The 16636-nt window shown below is 40.0% G+C and overlaps 1 protein-coding gene across 6 annotated transcripts in view; it reads right to left on the reverse strand.

Annotated features, from left to right (window-relative positions):
• Dennd5b (DENN/MADD domain containing 5B) overlaps positions 1-16636 on the reverse strand; it is a 113612-nt gene that overhangs the window by 18105 nt on the left and 78871 nt on the right. For all 6 annotated transcript variants that reach the window (NM_177192.3, XM_006507062.4, XM_017321643.1 and 3 more), the window contains 6 exons: positions 14372-14450; positions 13168-13249; positions 10809-10937; positions 7943-8064; positions 3582-3727; positions 553-671 (listed from right to left, as the gene is read on the reverse strand). In NM_177192.3, the coding sequence (NP_796166.2) occupies positions 553-671; positions 3582-3727; positions 7943-8064; positions 10809-10937; positions 13168-13249; positions 14372-14450 (677 nt within the window). The remainder of the gene's footprint in view (positions 1-552; positions 672-3581; positions 3728-7942; positions 8065-10808; positions 10938-13167; positions 13250-14371; positions 14451-16636) is intronic.

Genomic DNA, 16636 nt, shown 5'->3' on the forward strand with positions numbered 1-16636 from the left:
GTGCTGGGAACCAAAAACATCAAGTTCCCTTAGCCACTGAGCCATTTCTCCAGCTTCTACAATCTGTTTTTACCAAAGGTTAAGTATCTTTTCTTATTCGGACATGTGTGCATACGCATGCAGATATATGTGAGTACCCTTGGAGGTCATTAAAAGGCACTGCATCCTCTAGAGCTGGAGTCACAAGGAGTTTTGAGCTACCTGAGGTGGACACTGAGATTTGAACCTAGATCACCGAACATTTTTGCCAACATTATTATTATTATTCTGTCTGTGTAGCTCTGCTGTTCTGGTACTTGCCTTGTAGACCAGGCTGGCCTCAAAGTCACAGAGATCTGCCTCTCTCTGCCTCCTGAGTGCTGGGATTTAAGGTGTGTACCCAACCACACCTGGCTAACTTTATGTCCTATAAATAGAATAAAATACCCTCCCCCCCAAAAAAAAACCCCTCATTCAAGAGGCAGTGGGAAAAAAGACTTAGGAAGAAAGTTAAAATGTTCTGTTATCTAAAAAGCTTTGAAACAAAGAGTTCTGCTAAGTCCGTTTACTCACCTGTATGTATGTCCTGTGATTTCATTTCTGACCATGACACAATCCACTAGCCATTTAGCTAACAGTCCGGAGTTATCATGGCCAATCTGAACTGTAGTCAGCTTTCCCAGGTTCTGGCACTGTGTGAGACAGGACCACAAATTATTCTGTACTCAATTCTTTTCTATTCCCTTCTCACTTTAGTCGTGGACTTGGCTCCATCTAAAACTTACAGACCTTCCCTATATAATATGCTGAGTTTAATACCATAGACAATCTCCATGTAGTCTTTGCTCTCAGGGGACCTTCATACAATGAGACAGGAGACGGACACTGACTATCAAATGAGGTGGAGTGTATGAGAAATGTAAGCAAGTATTTGAAGAATTCTGGAGAACATTTACTTCTACTTGGGGAATCCAGTAACAGGAGCACTGACAGTATTGTGCTTTAGTTGAAGGGTGAAAAGGATTTCAGTAAGTATGAAAGGGTCTTATTTAGATGGATTTATAGCACATACGCAGATTTTAAAAAACCCACTAACTGATAGTTTTTATATTTTTTAGCAAGTGACTTAGGGTTACAGCTCAGTGGTACTGTGCTTGTTAAGCTTGCTCAAGGTCCTGAACTACTAAAGAAGTTAAAAAAGTTATTTGTAAAACTCATCTTGACTGCAAGGGATATATTCTAAGACTCCCAGTATGTGCATGAAACTACCCTAATACTAAACCTACACATACTGTCTTTTTCCTATATGCTTTGCAATGTTGCCACATGCCAGAATTCTGCCATGTTTTATGGTCTGGATCCTTCTCTGTAACACTACTCTTGTGCCGTGGGGTCACTCATAAGTAAAATAAAGATTACCTAAACATAAGCAACTGCTACACCTAAACAGTTAATCTGATAACCTAAATGTTTACTAAGTACCTAATGGGAGGGTAGCCCATACAGTGCAGACATGCTAGATGGAGACAGAATTCATGGCTGACCCAGGAACAACAGAGATTTCATCCTGCTATTCATAATGGTGCACAATTAAAAAACAAAACAAGCGTTTAAGTTGTGGACTGAGGGTGTAGCTCAATGACAGAATGCTTGCTGATCATGGGTAAGACCCTGGATTTGTTCCTTGGTATAACAAAAACTAAGACTGTGTAAACAACTCCCACCTTCAAATATTTTAATTTCTGTTTAGTTTTTGAGACAGTTTCATTATGTAGACCAGGATGGCTTTGAACTTGCAGCAATTCTTCAATTTCTATTTTAAGACTACAGGCATGTGCCTGGAAATTTGATTTTGTTGTTGTTGTTGTTTTTGAGACATGAACTCATGTAACCTTGGCTGGACTCTAACTTGTTATATAGCTGAGGGTGATTTTGAACTTCAAATCCTCCTGTCTTTGCTTCTCAAATGCTAAGGTTATAGGAATACACCACCATCCTTACCTTCTATGAATATTTTTTAAAAGAATTCTCCACTTAATACTTTTGGATCATAATTAACACCAGGTACTAAAACTGTAAAAAGTGAAATTATGAATAAACTACGGTTATCAGTGTCCTTGCTGGTTTGTGGAAAAGTACAAGACAAAGCAACGGTGATAGGAACTACAAAAATGGATGATAACTAAATCCTGACTTAAAAAATATCCGATTAGGGGCTGGTGAGATGGCTCAGTGGGTTAGAGCACCCGACTGCTCTTCCGAAGGTCCAGAGTTCAAATCCCAGCAACCACATGGTGGCTCACAACCATCCGTAACAAGATCTGACTCCCTCTTCTGGAGTGTCTGAAGACAGCTACAGTGTACTTACATATAATAAATAAATAAATCTTTAAAAAAAAAAAATATCCGATTAGATGATCAGACACACTATATGATGGACTGAAATATCAAAGTTGCAAGTTTTAAAAGCATTTGCCTTCTTTGTATATCAGTGAAAGGCATCATGTGACCTAGCTGAGGGAAGATGCCAGAGAGAGAGAGAGAGAGAGACAGACAGACAGACAGAGAGGAGGTGGGAGGGAGAAGATGGGATTAACAATGTAGTTTTTGTTCCATAACTGGTGGGCCAAGAAAAACCAAGGCTTTAACTTCTTTTTTTAAAATTTTTAAAAATCTATTTATTATTATATCTAAGTACACTGTAGCTGACTTCAGACACACCAGAAGAGGGCGTCAGATCTCATTACAGATGGTTGTGAGCCACCATGTGGTTACTGGGACTTGAACTCAGGACTTTCAGAAGAGCAGTTAGTGCTCTTAACCACTGTGCCATCTCTCCAGCCCGGCTTTAACTTTTATATACAGATAGATGTGAGTGTGCCACAAACAGAAAGCCAGATGGACCACTGTGGGAGCCCTGTGATTCCAAGTGAAATGACTGATCTTTGACCCTAGGGAATATAAATGGGAACAGAACACCCTACTACCGTTTCTCTCTTATCTGTTTTACTCCTGGCATGTCAGGACCAACCTGAATATGGGTTCAAACATATGGGATTACTCTACTAGATGAGACCCCAAAACTGACAATATAAAAAGCAGTATTTACAAGAGCCAGGCATGGTGGCACACACCTTTAATCCCAGCACTCGGGAGGCAGAAGTGGGCCGATCTCTGAGTTAAAGGCCAGCCTGGTCTATACAGTCCAGGAGAGCCAGGGCTACACAGAGAAACCCTGTCTTGAAAAACAAAAACATTCTATAATGCCACTATGTGCTTCAGGAGCCATATGCAAGGATGTCAGGTCTCTGGTCCTAAGGACCACGTTAGGGAAAAAGCATTTATTTAACATTTTCTGTTTGTCATGTTCTGTGTTAGGCACTGGGAATCAAGGAATAGGACCTGGTGAAGCCTACTACAAGTAGAAAAATAGGAAAATAGGGCTTAACAATAAAAATATAAAGCAACTCGTTTAACATGCTTTAGACACTGTAAGCATATGATAACAAAATGATCTTGTATGTTTGCATGTTCCTTTCATTTGTTTAAAGGGAAATGAAAAGGCAAAACCAGAGATCTTCTGTAGAGCTAAGAGATGTTACCTCAAAAGTCATCTCAAGCAAGTTCTTTGGAATCTGCATTACTCCGGTGTCTCCCAGCTCTCCTGAAACACAGATCCACGGGTTCGAGGTAATGATTGCATTGCTCAGCTTTTTAATTGGAATGATCACTGATCTATAAGGAATCACTGAAAGAAAACACAGAAGTGAATTAAAACATCACAGGATCTAGAACTCGATGCTTTTAAGATCTATGTTGCTTTTTATTTATTTATTTTTTTATGTGCATGAATGTTTTCCTGTATGTATGTATGTACACCATATCTGTTTCTAGTGACCTCAGAGGTCAAAGAGTAGAGTCAGATCCCCTGGAACTGGAATTATAGAACTGGAGTTATGAGCTACAATATGGGTACTGGGGACTGAACCCAGGTCCTCAGCAAGAACAAGTGTTCTTAGTTACTGAGCCATCTCTCTCTAGCCCCTAATATTTGGCTTTTTATGATCATTTTGCTTTTGTTTTTTTGTTTTTGTTTTTGTTTTTTTGGTGTTTTGGTTTTTTGAGACAGGGTTTCTCTGTATAGCCCTGGCTGCCTTGGAACTCACTTTGTAGACCAGGCTGGCCTCGAACTTAGAAATCTGCCTGCCTCTGCCTCTGCCTCTCAAGTGCTGGGATGCACCACCACCACCTGGCTTTTATGATCATTTAAAAAAAGATTTACTTATTTTATATATTTGAGTACACCATCGCTATATTCAGACACACCAGAAGAGGGCTTTGGATCCCATTACAGATGGTTGTAAGCCACCATGTGGTTGCTGGGAGTTGAACTTAGGACCTTTGGAAGAACAGTCAGTGCTCTTAACTGCTGAGCCATCTCTTCAGCCCCTTGTTTGACAAACAAGTCTTTAAGACAGGGTTTTCCTGTGTATCCCTGAGTGGCCTGAACTTGCTCTGTAGACCAGGCTGGTCTCGAACTCACAGAGATCTGCCTGCCTTTGCTGAAATTAAAGGCATGTGCCACCACCATGACTGCCTAGCCAGTTTTTAAGATATACTCATGAGGGCTAGTGAGGTGGCTCAGTGGTTAAAGGTACTTGTCACCATGGCTGACAACCAGATTCAATCCCCAGAACCCATGTGGTGGAAGGGGAGAGAACCAACAGAATGCTAGGATTAAGTTACTGAGGTAACTTATATGCATAAGGAATCAGGGACAGCCAGATGTGCAGAGGCCTATATAAAGCCTTTTCAAAAGACTCACCACTAGATGTCAGCATCCTGTCATGGATTTTGGCTCAAATGTGAAAGCACAAGAAAATTAGGAATTTACAGCAGAAACCATGTAAGAACACTGCTGATTGTTGGCTCACTCACAGGTTGTTACTTAGCTAGCTTTCTTGTACAGGCAGGACCACCTGTGTAGGGAATGGTGCTGCCAACAGTGGGCTGGACAGTCCTAAATCAATTAACAATCAAGAAAAAAAAATAAATTAAATAAATAAAGAGAGAAAGAAAGAGAGGGGGGAGGGGGAAGGGAGGGAGGGAGGGAAGGGAGGGAGGGAGAGAGGGAAGGAAGGAAGGAAGGAAGGAAGGAAGGAAGGAAGGAAGGACGAACGAACGAACGAACAAGATAGACCTTATAGACATGCCTACAGGCTTATATGATCTGGGTAATTCCTCAACTGAGACTCCCCTCTCTCTCTCTCTCTCTCTTTTTTTTTTTTTTTTTTTTTTTTGGTTTTTTGAGACAGGGTTTCTCTGTATAGCCCTGGCTGTTCTGGAACTCACTTTGTAGACCAGGCTGGCTCCGAACTCAGAAATCCACCTGCCTCTGCCTCCCAAGTACTGGGATTAAAGGCGTGTGCCACCACTGCCCAGCGAGACTCCCCTCTTAAGCTCTGTAAAGTTGCCAGTTAAAGTTAACTAGGGTACTCAGCTCTTGGTGACAAGCCCAGTTCAGCATTCCTCCAAGGTTTCTGCTTCAAGCATTTACTTGTGTGAGTTTCCACCCTGACCTCTAAGCTGGAACAAACCCTGTCCTCTAGCTGCTTTTGGTCACGGTGTCTGTCAGAGCAGCAGAGAGGAAACTAGGACACCAGGATATTTCGCTATACATTTCAATGGCTCAAATTGAAAGTTTCTCAGAAAAAAAGAAACCTAAAGGTACAAGAATATTTTTGGAGATTCTTAGGCATCTTAATTATTACTGTGTATGTGATTTGCCCTTTTATGCTGAGACATCTTGCTAGTCCTTTTTGGTCTGCGTTTGTTTTGAGACTTGATTCATATGTCCCATGCTGGCCTTGAAAATAGCTGAAGATGACCATGTTGTTAGCCATCTAAGTGACCTTTCTTTTCTTTTAAAACCTTTAAAAGACATTTATTTGTGTGTGCGTGTGTATGTGTGTACCCACGTATGTGTCTTGGTGCATATGTAGAGCTCAGAGGACAATCTTTGGGAATCTGTTCTTTTTCTACCTAGGGAGCTGAACTCTGTCAGGCTTTGGAACAAGTGCCCTTACTCATTGACCTATCATGCGTGACCTCCTATTCTTTCTTTTGAGATAGAACTTTCCTACATAGCGTATTCCAATCTTTTTTTTATTTTTGGCTTTCGAGACAGGGTTTCTCTGTCATGGAACTCACTCTGTAGACCAGGCTGGCCTCGAACTCAGAAATCTGCCTGCCTCTGCCTCCCAAGTGCTGGGATTAAAGGCGTGCACCACCATCGCCAGGCTGCCAGTCTTAACTTTTTGATCCTCTTGCCTCAACAGGGATTACAGGAGCTACATGCCCAGTCTTTAGATAATTAAAAACAAACAAACAAAACAAACAAACAAAAACAGTGCTGGGATTGAACCCACTGTTTCACACATGGTAAGCAAGTGCACTCCAAGTGAGCAATAGTTTTACTCTAACAACTTAGATTCTTATACATGTAGTAATTGAATGAACTAGAGATTATTAGGTTATTACTTGTAGATATCATTAGTATTTGATAAGATATCTAATAAACTCATTACACAATTATAGGTATCTAATAAGATATCTAATAATCTTATTAGATATTACCTAGTTAGATATTGATATTTTATTAGATATCTAATAATACCTTATTAGATGTTGGCCAATTTATGTTGGCCCTATTAATTCCAACTCTTTTTTCCTTATCTGTTTCTCCAGAGACCAGCAATCTGTGCCTTCACAGTTCTGGCCAGTGAAATGACAATGATGCTTACTGAGATTAGGAGAAAATTATGCTTAAAACAACAACAACAGGGGCTGGAGAGATGGCTCAGCAGTTAAGAGCACTGACTGCTCTTCCAGAGGTCTTGAGTTCAAATCCCTGCAACCACATGATGGCTCAAAACCATCTGTAATGAGATCTGATGCCCTCTTCTGGTGTGTCTGAAGATAGCTACAGTGTACTTACATATTAAATAAATAAATCTTAAAACAACAACAACAACAGCAACAACCCACTGACTGCAGCTCTGTGCATTTCACACTTGTCCTAGGTAACACTTTACATCACAGTCTGGGTTTTCTGGAAAGCAGATGCTGAGCCAGAAATGGGCACAGATGATGCTTGTTCCTAGGATCAACCTGTGAAGAGGAAATCAAGTCTGGGAGAGAAAATGTTGAGTGAAAGGCGCAACAAAGCCTTCCACTGGCACAGAGAGCAGTGGGACAGTCCTTTGATTAGTGCAGGCTGGTCCTGGCAGGAAGTATCAGCCTAGGGCAATTTTTTTTTAGTGAGGTACTTGCATAGTCTGGCAGCTGAGGGCTGTCTGTGTTCAGTAGTACTTCCAATAGTTAGGCAGTCTCCTACATTCATGAATGGATATCAGTGACCTCCATGTACTCTGAGATATCTCACTTTTGAAGATATGAATTCTTGGGCTGGAAAGATGGCTCAGTGGTTAAGAGCACTGACTGCTTTTCCAGAGGTCCTGAGTTCAAATCCCAGAAACCACATGGTGGCTCACAACCATTCATAATGAGATCTGACGCCCTCTTCTGGTGTGTCTGAAGACAGCTACAGTGTATTTACATACATAACAAATAAATCTTTGGGCTGGAGTGAACAGAGGTCCTGAGTTCAATTCCCTGCCATCTGTATAACTACAGTGTACTCATATACATAAAAGAATAAATAAAATCTTTTTTAAAAAGGAACATATGAATTCTTTTATTCCAAGAGTGAGGAGAATCCCCTGACTCCTAAGTCAGGTTTTTGTTGTCGTTGTTGTTTTTTGTTTTTTTGTTTTAAAAAAACCATTTGGTTTTGAACAGGCAATTTTCTTCTTTAGTCTTTGAGTGTTGAGATTAGAAGTATTTGCCACTGTGCCTGCTCATCTGAAAACTGTTTACTTAAAAGTCAGTTCTCCAGACTTACTGATAGTGGTGAACACACTGGTAAAGCAGAAGTAGTCCACAGCGTTGAGGGAAAGCAGATGGTAAAGAAACTGTTCTCTTTCTTCTTCACAACGGAGAAAAGCATAGCGCTTATAAAGCTTCCTGAAAAGGGTTAATGTAAGCACAAATATCAGTTACAATTTTCACTCTTTGATTTAAAAAAAATTTTTTTTTTTTTTTGGTTTGGAGTTGAGGACCAAACCCAGTGCCTTGTGTTTGCTAGTCAATCACTCTACCCTGAGCTAAATTCCCAACCTCATGATTTTCACTCTTGAAAATAATGATTAAGGAGCTGGAGAGATGGCTCAGTGGTTAAGAGCACTGACTGCTCTTCCAGAGGTCTTGAGTTCAATTCCCAGCAACCACATGGTGGCTCACAACGATCTGTAATGAGATCTGATGCCCTCTTCTGGTATCACTGAAGACAGCTATAGTGTACTCATATAAATAAAAGTAAATCTTTTTTTAAAAAGTGATTAAAAGTTAATACCTCTTGAACTAGTGAGTTGGTTCAGTGGATAACCCTCATTGAGCAAAATACACAACCAAAAACCAATCAATCATCAATCAATCAATCAAAACCCCTCGAACCTGGAGCTGGAGACGCACTGGCTACTTTTCTAGATGGATTTGATTCCTAGCACAAACATGGCAGTTCGTAACTGTAACTCCAGTCTCAGGATCTTGGGTACTCTCTCATGGCCTGTTGGGGCACTGCACACATGTGGTACACAGACATACACACAGGTAAAACATTGATTCACTTAGAATGATTGGTTATTGAGCTCCAGGGATCCATCTGTTGTGTACCATGCTCTCCACCCAAAGAGCAGCACACACTAAGGGGATTATAGGCTTATGCTACACATCTGGTTTTTGTCTCTGTAGGTTCATGGGGTCTGAACTTTGTCCTCATGCTTACCCAACAGACACGTTACTAACCAAGCCATCTCCTCAGCTTCCATTTTTATTTTAAGTTATGTAACCCAGGCTGGCCTCAAACTTGCTATATATATAGCTGTTGTTTTTAACAAAATCTCAATTGGTTGATTTCACCAATGAAGAGTCAGGAACCAGATACTGGGGCTGAAAGCCTGCTAGCTCAGAGAGGCAGAGAAAGCATCTAGCTAACCAGCCAGTATCCCTGAAGCAATCTTTCTTTTATGTTTTCTTAAAAAACCTCCTTCAAACTGAATGTCCCTCTCTTCTACTTCCTGTGAGTCTTTCTATCCGTCCTCCTGACTTTCTCTTACTCTCTGTTTTTTTCTTATGTTTACTTCTTGTCAACGGATTGCTTGCTCTGACTCTTGACCCTTGACCTACAGTTGACTTTATTTAATCCTGTTTACAATAAACAGAAAGCTCTTAGACTAAAAGTGTGTGCTAGGATTGAGCCATACCACAACTAAAAATAGGTTTTTCCAGTAAGTAACAAAATCTTGGGGTTCCCAGTGTGACCAAATATCCTGCAACACATAGCCAAGTTCATAACTTGAACTTTTGGTCCTCCTGTCTACAACTTTAGAGTGCTGGGGTTATAAGTATGTACCATTATACCCCATTTAATTGGTACTGGGGACCAAACAAATGACATCAAGTGTAGCAGGCAAGCCGTCTACCAGGTGCATTACAGCTTAAACCCTTACATTTTTTTAAATCAATCTACTCTTTGAAAATTAATACTCAATCTAAGCTTGGTGTGGTAGCACATGCCTTTAGTTCCAGCACTCAGGAGGCTGAGGTAGACAGATCTCTGTGAGTTTGAGGCCTGCCCAATCTAAGTGAGTTCCAAGGACAGCTAAGGGTACATAGCAAGACTCTTTATCTCAAACAACCCAAATCAAATTAAAAAAGAAGACTCATTCTACAATGCTCCAGGATGATCTATGCAAATGTAAGAGTACAGGCAGTGCTGGTTACCATGACAGGTCCAATAGAAAGCCATGTCTAAGGTTTAAATCAAGTTCTTTGCAAATCTTTGTTCTTGAAAACAACTTTTTAGCTTTCAAATAAATTCTACTATTCCTATCATTTTAAAGAATTTCTTGTGAGGCATGATGGCTCATGCCTTTAATCCCAGCACTCAGGAGGCAGAAGCAGGTAGATCTGTGAGTTCGAGGCCAGCCTGGTCTACACAGTAAGTTCCAGGACAGATAGAACTACACAGAGAAACTCTGTCTCAAAAGACAAAACAAAATGTTTGTTTGTTTGTTTATGGTTTTCTAGAGACAGAGTCTCGCATGCTTGTGTCACTGCTGCCCAGGGTTTTTTGGTTGGTATTTTGAGACAGGGTTTCTCTGTATACAGCCCTGGATGTTACATTACTTGTTCTGTAGACCAGGCTGGCCTTGAATTTATAGAGATCCAACTGCTTTTGCCTTCTGAGTGTTGGGATTAAAGGTGCTTGTGCCACCAATGACTGGCTGGATTTTTTATTTTTGATAAGGACAGAAACTATAAAGCTGGTTAACAGTTATCTGACTTGTAAGTGACTAGTTTCCTGAATCTAAAAGATTAAAAGTATCTATTAGACTCTCTTTTTCTATTCCATTTCTTACTATAAGTTTTATACCGTGAAGTTAATGTAAGTTCAACCTTCTAGATAGCATTTATTCTTCTGATTACGGCATAGTAATCGGGTCTTTGGCTGTTAAGTCTGGTGTGCCCTCCCAGAAATGATCAAATATTCTATAAAGGTATTTTCTGAAGCATATACCTGTATTACAACAGCAATGCAAGTGTTCATAAGTCAGAATTCATACTGAAAATGAGAGTTTGTCAGCTTACTCAATTTCCTTTGTATGCACAAGTCACAGAAACGCATGTCTTGAAAGGCAGGGTCTTACTTGGTCAGTGGCTGGTTAGAGAGCAGCTGCTTGAGGTGCTGCGACAAGAGCTTCTTTTCCAGGGACAACCTTATCCACGCCCGCGCCCGTCCAACGTCAGTCTTGATCTCAGTCATGTTCTGAATATGCCTAAAAAAATCACAGCCAACAAGCAAGACATTGTTTTTGCATTTAAATAATCTTGTTTTTATACAACTTATATGAAATACTTTTTCTTAAAACAATGCATCCACTTCAAATAAATCATAGTTAAAATAAAAACTCAAGATGACACGAGTCCCATGTGTCTTATGTCTTTCTGTTGCATGGATGACAAGCAGCATCCAGTTACATTGATGGGTGAAAGACCCAAAATAATTATACAATTTTAACATTTTCCCATTTTTAAACTGTCCTTAAAGAAAGTCATATGTAGAGAACTACACTATCTTTACAGTAGTCTAGGAGAGCAATCATGCCATCTGAGATAGACTCATGTTTTACAAAAAAAAAAAAAAAAAATCTGTTAATTACTGAAATTAGCAAGGATTTGCTTAACTTGCTCCATAGTCCCACATGACCCAGAAACAAGAATACACATGGACATACACAAACATGCATACACGAACATGAGTATACACATGAACACACATGCACACACACGTGCACACATACAAATTATACCAACAAAGTATAACTTTAAGAGAACTCAGTGACTTTTTGTTTGTTTTGAGACATGTTTAGCTCTGGCTCTTTTGAACATCATTATGTAGACTAGGCTGGTCATAATAAACTCAGAGATCTGCTTGCTTCTGCCTCCAAGAGTTGGGATTAAAGACATGTGTCACCATAAAAGGTACAAAAAGTCAGAAGTGTTACAATTATTTTCTAAATCACATATTTTTCAAGGCAGGGCTTCTCTGTGTTCTGGAATTTGCTCTGTAGACTAGGCTGGCCTTAAACTTGAGAGATCTACCTGCCCCTGCCTTCTAAGTGCTGGAACTAAAGGCATGGCCCTCCACTGCTGGTAGAAAATGCTAAATTTTAATACTTGTATTTTTTTAAGCTACAATTTGCCAGGCAGTGGTGGCTTGAGGCAGAAACAGGACAATCTTTTGAGCTCTGAGGCTAACTTGGTTTACAGAGTGAGTTCCAGGACAGACAGGGCTACACAGAGAAGCCCTTTCTTGAAAAACAAACAAACAAACAAACAATCATACATACATACAAAAATCTGTATCTTTCTGAGACCAATTTTCTGCTAAGTATCTGTTGCTATTTACAGGGTTTTTTGGTCTATATATGTATAGATAACAGGCATTTTAGAGACTTTTCAAAAATCCAAACAGGAGACATTGTAGTTTAGAAAACTCTTCTGCTCCACCTTCCCTTTTTATTTAATGTCAGAAAGAACAAAACAAAACAGCACAACAGTAAAACAGTAAGACTGGGGCTGGAGAGACTGGGGCTGGAGAGGTGGCTCCCTGGCTAAGGGTGTTTGCTGCTTTTGCAGAAGACTCAGTTGGTTCTCAGTGCCTACTAACAAGAGCTAACTACTAAGTCAGCTAACAACCATCTCTAGTTCTGGTTCTAGGAGATCCAGCTTCTGCGTCGTCTGAACTCTAGGGGTCACCAGGCGTGCATATGGTTTTGTTGCAGGATTTTCCTTGTCCAATTACATTAGGGCAGCAGGAGGCCTGTGATTGGACAGGGAAAAGGGAGGCGGAGCTAAGAGTTGCAGGGAAAGAGAGCATGGGGTGGGGGTGAGAGAAAGAGAGAGAAGGAAGGAAAAATGGAGGCAGATGTGAACCAGCGTGCCTTTAACCAGCCATAGGTAGTTATGAATATTAGAATATTTGGGATAAAGCTTTTATCGTTATCAATTGGTTCTGAAATTATTGTATTGGCATCTTGTAAACTGAGAATTTATTGATACATAAATCTGATTGGTTAATTATAAGGCTCAAGAATTTTGCTTTACTTGGTTACTGGAATGTGGTACCACCAAAAGTAGAGAGAACTAGTAGCTCCAGGGACAAGCGAGCCAGACGCTATGGGGGCTGGCTGGAGAGACGCTATGGGGGCTGGCTGGAGAGACGCTATGGGGGCTGGCTGGAGAGAGCTGCTCCCGGAGAGTTGGCGGGTTGAGAGAAGCAGGAGCAGGAGAGTTGGCGGGTTCATTTTTAATATTTCCCGCAACATGGTTTATGTATGTGTCCTTCCACAGGTCAACACTAATACTCATAAGATAAATATAAAATAAATAAATAAAAATATTATATTATGATGATACTTTCTTCAGAATATATAATCAAAAGGTATAGTTATTACTTGAGCAATATAGGTGAAAGCTACATTTATTACCATGTGTAACAAATACCTCATGTCTTGAATAAGAGAGACTCTGAGTGTTGGTAACATAACTCCTGAGTCAGATTTTCTTCTTTCTGGTCCAAGGGCAACTATGTAGAAAAATATTAGCAAAGTATTAGGACAATAACAGTAAGAATTTATACTTTAGTTGTTTTTTTTTTTCAAGACAGAATCCTTTTGTGTAACTCTGGCTGGCCTTGAACTCACATAGATCCACATGCTTCTGCCTCCCAAGTGCTGGTTCTGATGGGGTATAGCACCATGAGATTATAATATAAATACATCATGTCAGCCTTCCCTTTCCTCACTCTAAACCCTCCCATGTGCCTTCCACTCCCCACAATTTTGCTCTTTCAGAATCATGGACTCTTTTTTTTCATTAGATGTGTGTGTATTTTAAGATTTTATTTATTATTATATCTAAGTACACTGTAGCTATCTTCAGACACACCAGAAGAGGGCATTGGATCTCATTAAGGATGGTTGTGAGCCACTATGTGGTTGCTGGGATTTGAACTCATGACCTTCGGAAGAGCAGTCATTGCTTTTAACTGCTGAACCATCTCTTCAGTCCGTATATGTATTTCTAAATACATAAATACAACCTACTCAGTCTGTATGATGTTACTTGTTTGTGTATGTTTTCAGGGCTGACCATTTAGTATTGATACTTTATTAACACAGTAAACTAGCTGTGGCCACAGTTGGAAACAAGCTATGTGAAAGAATATGACTCTTAAAGAGTCTTGGAGATAAACACACATTTTTTTCCTGGAATTTAATTTAACAACACAATAGCATAATTGATCCTGACAAAATAAAAAAAGAAAGGTTATTGAGATAGAGCAGTGGATAAAGGTACCTGCCACCAAACCCAACAACCAAATTAAATTTCCAGGTCTCATGTGGTGGAAGAAGAGAATCGACTCCTCCAAGTTGTCACCTGACCTCCACATACAAATGCCCACATAAAAAATAATCAAATGAAGTGTAACAAGAGACATTAAGGTTATTAACGGCGGTCACGGAACTTTTCTTTAATAAATCAGTATCTACCATATCATACTCAAACACACCTTCACAATTGTTTTTTTCCTTTTATATCAACATGATCATTTGGAATTGGTACTATTTTCTCTGTCTTATAATGAGGAAGTAGAGCTCTAATTGATGAGACTTGAAGCAATCTACCTTATCCAACACCTTCTTACCTGGCGAGTCTGTGAGGTGCTCTTGTTTCTCTTCTCTATCCTGAAACTGGAGCAAATGTGACCACAAGGCAGACTTCCCCTGAAAGGATAACATTTTCACTTTTTAAAAGGCTCTCTTGAGTGAAGGTAGTATAATTTGGACTCCAAACTTAAATGATTTCAGGTTCTTTGACTACAAATTCTTAAAATAGTCTTACTTTATCCAGGAACTAAACCAAGTCAGCTTTGTGTCTCCACTGCTAAGTAGATTGCTTCCTGATCTTCCCTCTGTGGTCGAATCCTGCATGAAGTCTGCTTGTGAACCAGTTATCTTCAGGAGACCCTGGATTTTGTCTTCTCTCTTCACATATTTAAACATAATTCCCTAGTTTGTGTAAGCTCACAGCTCCTCTCTAACCCCCTTCCATGCCAACTGCTGAACCCACTCATATATTTATCCCTCTTTGTTTTGTTTTTTTCCTGGATCCTGAAGACTTCCATACTTTCAAGATTACGTGATAAAACGGGCGTGGGTGGCGCACGCCTTTAATCCCAGCACTCAGGAGGCAGAGGCAGGCGGATTTCTGAGTTTGAGGCCAACCTGGTCTACAAAGTGAGTTCCAGGAGAGCCAAAGCTATAAAGAGAAACCCTGTCTTGAAAAACCAAAAAAAAAAAAAAAAAAGAAACAATTCATCAAAAGATAATTTCTCATTTTATAGTAATACTGCAATACTGAGCCACATCCTCAATCTTGTGTACCATTTTGAGCATCTCATTTTGGGTATTATAAAAGTCTTTCTTTACTTTTCTGGGAATCCTGGTAAGAGCCAAAGGGAAGTAGCTAAGAAGGCCAGGGCAGTCTTAAAGAGTTCTGAACTTGGCTCATTTGTTGCTTAGTTATATATGATTAGGCCACAGTAATAACCTTGGAATTTAAAAAATAGCTGCATTTATATAATTGATATATAACATCTTTAGATTTATGGAACAGGAATGAGGAAAGAAAATTAGAAAGGAAAAGAGAAAGGGGGAGCCTTTTAGGAAGAGTAACCTGAAACAAAAGCAAAGAGGACCATTTGATTTTTTTTCTACCTTGAATTACTAAATAACTTAAAATAATAAAGAACTATTAATTTTGTCCAATACTGACAAAAAAAAAAGACTTTAACAACTTTTGCTAGGTCCTTTTTAAAGTATTAATAATAGCTACTAAAAAGATTTCCTTTGCTCAAGTTGGCTCCAGATAATAGATCTTTTGTATAAACTGAAAACGACTGTCAGCTTTTCTGACAAGACACAGTTAGACTTACAGATACCAAGCAAAATTTTGGTGTTTTACCCTCTGCCAGAAGAAACCACACCCCTAGGACTGGCCTAACACCAAGTGTTATAATTGTTTAACTAACCAGTTTAGCTACCTCTAACCAGATTAAACAATACCCAATGACCCAGGAAACAAAAAAGAAAACTGCAGTCATTTCACTTGGCTTGAGGAGACAGGCATCCTGGTGCCCTGTCAATCACTATGGAATATGCCTCACCTGCCTGTGAAGAAACCTGGGACCTCTGATTCTCATGAGTCTGATTCCTCTAGAGAAACTGGTGTACACTGTCTTGGACTTGAAAGGTGCACTCTTCAGCCTCCCATTGGAAGAAGTAAGTCAACCCATCTTTGCTTTTAAGTGGGCAGACCCAGTAGGAGGTTACAGTGGGCAACATATCTGGTTGCCCCAGAATTTTTTTTTTTTTTAAATTAGGTATTTTCCTCATTTACATTTCCAATGCTATCCCAAAAGTCCCCCAGCCCCAGAATTTAAAGACACAAAATGCAGACTTCTGGCCCTTCCATCAAAGGTTTTCTGGGAAAATAGATTACAGAAGGGCCATTGAAGGACTGCTGCAAGAGTCACAGACCTTGTGTTATAGAATGTCGGCTAAGAAAGCCCAAATTGTAGAAAGCTACTGATCTTGGCTACCAGCTGAAGGAAGGCAAAAGGAGCATGTAAGAAAGCAGGCTGAGCAAGCCATAGGAAGCAAGCCAGGAGGCAGCACCCCTCCATGGCCTCTGCATCAGCTCCTGCCTCTAGGTTCCTGCCCTGCTTGAGTTCCTGTCCTGATATCTTTTGGTGGTGTGTAGCAATGTAGAAATGTAAGCTGAATAAACCCTTTCCTCCTCAACTTGGTTTTTGGTCAAGGTGTTTTGCTGCACCAAAAGAAACACTAGCTAAGACAGAGTATGTCTCAGAGTAGGATTCTGCCATATTTCAATTACCAACTCCAAAGAC

Source organism: Mus musculus, chromosome 6 (assembly GCF_000001635.26).
Source record: "Mus musculus strain C57BL/6J chromosome 6, GRCm38.p6 C57BL/6J".
NCBI lineage: Eukaryota > Metazoa > Chordata > Mammalia > Rodentia > Muridae > Mus > Mus musculus.